The sequence below is a fragment of the Nanorana parkeri genome, unplaced genomic scaffold, assembly GCF_000935625.1.
Source record: "Nanorana parkeri isolate BGI_ZX_2015 unplaced genomic scaffold, ASM93562v1 scaffold282, whole genome shotgun sequence".
Taxonomy (NCBI): Eukaryota; Metazoa; Chordata; class Amphibia; order Anura; family Dicroglossidae; genus Nanorana; species Nanorana parkeri.
In genome coordinates, this window is record NW_017306550.1 from 868,325 (window position 1) to 874,317 (window position 5,993).

Here is a 5,993-nt window from a genome sequence, read left to right on the forward strand (position 1 = left end):
CCCCCTGTGTCATTGTAACAAGATTACTGCTCACCAGCTCTGCCTCTCCAGGTCACTCTGTACTGCTCAGGTGGTGTGGCAACTATGAATATTATTGAATGCGGGGAGAGAGCTCCGTTTCCACAGAGGCTTGTGCACGAGGGAAGCATAGCATTGTGGGGAATGTAGTTTTCCATGCCCTGCATTGTAGCTCACTGTGCACAGCATACTGTAATTTACACAGACTGCCTACCGAGCACAGAGGTGGCCATTTCAAAAGGGGCCATGAGGAGATGAGGACAACTAACAAAGTATGTTTCTGTGTTTGTGTACAGCAACTGCATATGCCTGCTTCATGTACGCTTGTGTGTGTTGGATTTTTTGTTTTATATACTCCTCTGCAAAGGTGTTAATGGGCTTTAATTTGCTAAGCAGGGGTACTCTTTGGGAATAAACTTACCACACCCTATCCACCTATTTCATGCGAAATAACTTCTATTAGACATAGGCCTGTGTTATTTTTTTAACATGGATTTTGACTGCTAAATGGTGTTAAGGACTTGTGCTCTAAAGCAAACTATTTATTCTATCCTTTGTATACAAGGCAAAATAATTTCAGTCCAACTCCAATATTTTATGTACCTTGCGTCGCTGATCTGGAACAAACATTCAGATTAGAAGAGGTGAAGTTTGGCTATTAAGTATACTTAGTCTTGGCCATTGAAGTAAAATTGACTCAATTGTATTGACGTAATTGAAATTAAATCATCGTGACACCAAGAGAAGTAGCCTCTTCAGGAAGGGTCTGAATGGCATTCCATATTTTCTCAGTAAAGGTTTCCTTAAAACCTAAAAGGCAAACGCAGAAGCATTTTGTAGTACTAACTTGTAACATTTAAGCCAACATTTTGTTCTTTTCACTATAGAGCATTCTGGGGTGGCATTGTCAGTGGAACAAGTTGAAGCTGGACTTAAAGGTTTGAAAGTAGAGCAAGAGAACAAGATTGCAACTCCGTTTATGGCTGAACAGCTGGAGGAGACTTTGACTGCTGTGACTGGTTCAAGGAAAACACAGAAGGATGGTGATATGTCTGCTTTTAACAAACTTGTAAGCAGCATGAAGGCAAGTGGGACGCTGCCTTCACAACCCAAAGTCAATGTAAGTATTTGATGCACCAACAAAGTTTCGGAAGGTGACTAATGAGCTCCAGACGTTGTAGGAGATGGGGAAAGATGTGTTGTAGTTTCTTTTATGCAGTCTTGAAGTAAGCCACTACCTGCTTCTTCTGTTCCTCCTTTAGGTGGTGTTGACACTTTATTTTGAGATGTCGTGGATTGATTTGGGATAAATGTTTTGATCTTTTAGTTGACTTTGTTACTGGAGCATCTTATTGATGTTGCGAAGGAGGCTGTTGACTTTGATATGGCTTTTATTCCTCCCTTGCTAATGTGACATATCATGCCTGGTTTATAAACCTATTTGTTATATTTTTTTCCCCCGCTTTTTATGTACCTGTGTGTTTACTTATTTTAAAGGGATGTCACTGGGTGCATTTGGTGGTTAATTAAGCTATAACTTTAAACCTTCAATATGTTTAACCTAGCCATTTACCTCCTTGATTCTTTAGCGGTCCCTAGATGGCCATTTGATGCCCTCTTCTGATGTCACAGGTCCTTCTTCTCTCCAGAGGAATATTCTTCAGGTATGGGTGGGGTGTGGTGTTTTATTTTAACTGTACACGCTGCAAGTCTTCAGGTATATTATAACTACTTAGAGCATGGGACATTATAATCTTGTGTTCACAATCTTGCCTCCATAAAATGTTTTATTATTCATTTTGCCCTCTATCCTGTCCCTCCTATCCCCTCAACTGATCTCAAGTAGAAAGGCTACTCCTATACCTTTTTTAAGATGTTGTATGCAAGTAATCCTGGATGTGCTACACAGAAGGCTCTTTTTGTGTATGTTGCCATTCTTTGTGTACATTGTCTGATTACCTTTTAAGAATTTGTGTTCAATTTCATTATCACCATGCTACAAATTTTGTAGTGTACCAGGTAAATGTAGCCTCTTTTATTCTGGGGTGCCTAATAGGTTGGTGGCTGCTCCAAGACTTATCTCCTGCAATGCTGCACCCATATTTTCCTGACAGGGTAATGGAATACATTGTGGCAGTACCATCCCCATTGTATTCATTTACTGGAGCCTGTGGTAACATTTGTAGGATCAGTTTCTCATTTGTTAGTCGATGGCAACTATGGAAAAGTGTATGACTAGATGCTTCACTTGTCCTCCTCGTGTACTACTTGGTCAGAATTGCTAATCAGCCTGGAGGATGTAGTTTAAGGAAGGTGGATTACGTGCCTATTTAATTAAATCTCTCGCCTTGCACTATCCTGAAATTGGTACGGCCTGGGGAACACAACTTTTGCAAGAAATATTGATCTTAAGGGGTTGGTAAGCTGCATGAGGATAAACTTTCTAACTACTGCTGCATTTCATATTTGCAGAGTGATTTCAGATCCACTTTAAATTGTTGTGCAGTCTTGGTTGTTAAACCTTTTTTGTATGTGCCTGACACTTTAAAGTGTAAGGCTGGGTTCACACCTAGGCGGATTGAATATGCACGTTTTTCGCGCGTTTTTTTACCGCGATTCGCGGTTAAAAAAACGCGCGTTTTCGAGTGATACTTGGCTGTATCCCAATGGAACCGCCCGACCAAAACGCCCCAAAAAAGTACATGTACTTCTTTGGGCGTAGGGCGGTTTCCCGCACGTTCGTACTCGCGGAAAACCGCCCAGATGGGAACCATGCACACTGAAAATAATGGCATTTCCCTGTTTGAGCGTTTTTCCGTGAGTACGAAAGCGTGGAAAAACACCGAAAAATGCCTAGGTGTGAACCCAGCCTAAGGAAATCGGGTCACCCGAGTCTTGACAGTTGCTGCATGTCAACTGCCTGAGCTCACAGTCTCCGAACTTCTGTGAGTGCATAATGGCATTCAATAACCGAACCCTGTTAGGGGTTTTGCCCTCTTGGTTAGCTGGCAGAGGGTACTTGCGGTTAGCCAGTGCTTTTGGACAGCGCTAAACTTATTTTTGGGAAAGTTTCAGAATAAGACTTTGCTAGGTAATGGTGTTTTTGATGACTATGCTTTTCTTGTTCTGAGCAGGAGCTTCTTGGTCCTCCCATTCCTGATCCGTCCTCTAGTGTCCTCAATAATATTATGGGGACTCTGGATCCTACAGTGTCTATGCTACGGCAAAGGACACCTTCTCCTCAGATGTCACAAGTGTTCCCCACACGTGCCTCCTCTGCAGATTACCTTCGAAACCGAGTACCTTCTCCGCTAGGCAAGTGTATTCTTATATATTTTTTTTATTTTATTATGGGAGACAGTGGGTAGAGACGCAAAGCTCTAGGTACTATGGCATGTTTAAGGTAATGTCACTTTACCCCCACGGTTTCCTAGAGATACTGTATAGAGGAGGAGACTTTGGCCCTGTATGCATACAGAGATTGAGGTAGCTTTGCTCTAGATATGTTAAGATGGGCTTACACGTAAGCTTAGATTTCAACTGCATTTTTTCAAGAGGCCAACAGAGCTTTGAAATGATCGGAGGTAGATATCTTGGATTACACCGTCCAAGTGTAGAAAGATTTAGTTTAGTCAGTGTACCCTGCTACTAGGCCCTGCATGTGCATTGAGTCATTCATATGTTTCTTCCTCCTTCTGCACAGGTTTTCCCTCTAGCCCTCAACAGCTTCTTGGAGAACAGTTTCCCACTAGAATGCTTAAGGCTGATAGCCCAGTCATGGCACAGGTAACGTCTTTTCTGTTTTTATGACATGCATGCTATACCTATCCCCTTTAGCTCTTTAAAGTATACAAAATGTGTGCATGAGGGGAAGAAAAACTTGCATTATTTTGCTAGTACCAACTCTGACTAGCCACTTCTGGAATCGTCAGATGCTAAAAACCTTCTGGTGTGACTCCCGCTTTTATTTCCCTGTTGTAGCCCCTCCACCCCCAGGTACGATGTTAGATTAGTATGTCCCTTCAGATCTGTGGGGGCACACTAGTTTAGTGGCTGGATGGAGGAGCTGCAACAGGGTGATGCAGGCATCACATACTTGGTAGTGTTGGGGTTCCAAAGGTTGCAGCAGTGGCTGTAGTTCTGCAAGAGATCAAAGATTGAACCATGTACTTGTTAGTATTTATACATGTCCTAATAGGTTGGCTTGTTCGAATAAACAATAGTGGACATTTCACAGTTCAACAGTTTTTAAAGAATCTCACTGGCTTATGAGGCATAGGACGTCTGCATCCACCTGAGGCTTTCTAAATTTGCTTTAATTTACCTTTTTGAATTGAGTCTGTTACAATCTGACGAAACAAACAACCATTTAGGGATTTATTTAGATGCTACTCAAAATGTGGAAGTTTTCACTGTACAATCTGACAATCCCCCTTTTTTGAAAGAAAAAAAATAACTTTGGGGTATTCTTAGAACTTATTGATATATGATCTGTACAATGAAGTCAAAGTTTAGCACCGACACCTTGACCTAGTAACTGGTTTGCTGTCCTGTGTCAGAACTACAGATTACCTTTATGGGGATTTGCTGATCATCTAAAAAAAAAACAAAAAAACAGCGATGTGCTAAACTCATCTGGCTTTGAAATTCCTAAGTTGGTTGAGCGCTACTCTAATTTAGTTTGTGTGCATTGGCCTGCATTTTAATAATGGTCTTTAGTTGGTGTGTGGGGCCGTGCCTGAAGCTTTGTATTGTCAAGCAGTTGGTAAAGCAAGAACTGTCCAACTTCATATGACTTCTGTCTCCCTAGAGTGCTCTTTTTTTTTTTTTTTTTTTGCAGATTAGTTCATTGGAAATGCAACAAGCTGTGATGGATGGTTTAGTGCCACCTGAACTAGCTTTCCAAGCTGCTAACTACTTCCACCCAGTCTATGGCAAAATGCAAATGGAGAAAAACAGAGATGGGTTCCGTAACAGGTTGGTGTAAATTTTTGTTTTAAGCATTATTTATTGGTATGAGATCTTGTCATGACCAATGGTGTTTTTTTGTTCTGTTTGCAGACCGCAGCAAAGGTTAAACAAATCTCCAGTAGGTCATCTTCGAGGGTCATCTGTGTCTCCAGGACCTAGTGCCCCTGTTACTAGTATGGTAAGAACTGGGCATTGGGTGAATAGTCTAGACATTCAAGTTTCACTGAAATAAAAGCTGTCCAACCAAAGCATTACTTTACAGAGACATCTGGGTCTAATAACTTTCTGCCCTCTTAAAACATATGGCAGTGGGGTATTTTTCAGGGGTTGGGCTTGGTCCCTTAGTTCCAGTGAAGGGAACTCTTAAGGCATCAGCAAACCAAGACATTTTGGACAATTTCTTGCTCCCAACTTTGTAGGAAGAGTTTGGGGATGGCCCAAAAAAAAAGCAAGGTCCATAAAGATATGGATGAGCGAGTTTGGGGTGGAGGAACTTGACTGCCCTGCACAGAGTTCTGAACTCAACCCAATAGAACACCTTTGGGATGAATTAGAGCAGAGACTGTGAGCCAGGCCTTCTCGTCCAACGTCTGTACCTGACCTCTTCTGGAAAAATGGTGACGCACTCCTAAACCTTGTGGACGCCTTCCCAGAAGAGTTGAAGCTGTTATAGCGGCAAAGGGTGGGCCAACTCAATGTTGAACCCTTCAGACTAAGACTGGGATGCCATTAAAGTTTTTATGTGCGTGTAAAGGCAGGCGTCCCAATACTTCAGGCATTATAGTGTATCTCTTCATTGTGCAATCTAAGGCACTGCTGCCTTTTTGCTACTAGTCTCCAAAGATTTAGAGAGATTTGGAGAACAGTGAGCAGCACAGTAGTGGCATCACCATGTTGGAGGCTCTCCCATGCGGACTCAAAACCATGCCTCTAATAAGATGCCACTCTCCACAAAGACAGTACACCACAAACCATGATGACTTGGTAATTGGTGACCCATTACT

General features: G+C 42.0%; 1 protein-coding gene across 2 annotated transcripts in view; it reads left to right on the forward strand.

Annotated features, from left to right (window-relative positions):
* Positions 1 to 5,993, forward strand: part of EIF4ENIF1 (eukaryotic translation initiation factor 4E nuclear import factor 1) — a 25,526-nt gene that overhangs the window by 16,258 nt on the left and 3,275 nt on the right. Inside the window, exons 10-15 of one of the 2 annotated variants that reach the window (XM_018557403.1) lie at positions 906 to 1,138; positions 1,608 to 1,682; positions 3,153 to 3,333; positions 3,722 to 3,804; positions 4,859 to 4,999; positions 5,087 to 5,167. In XM_018557403.1, coding sequence (XP_018412905.1) covers positions 906 to 1,138; positions 1,608 to 1,682; positions 3,153 to 3,333; positions 3,722 to 3,804; positions 4,859 to 4,999; positions 5,087 to 5,167 — 794 coding nt within the window. Of the gene's footprint in view, positions 1 to 905; positions 1,139 to 1,607; positions 1,683 to 3,152; positions 3,334 to 3,721; positions 3,805 to 4,858; positions 5,000 to 5,079; positions 5,168 to 5,993 lie in introns of both variants that reach the window. The other variant, XM_018557402.1, reaches the window with a different exon arrangement.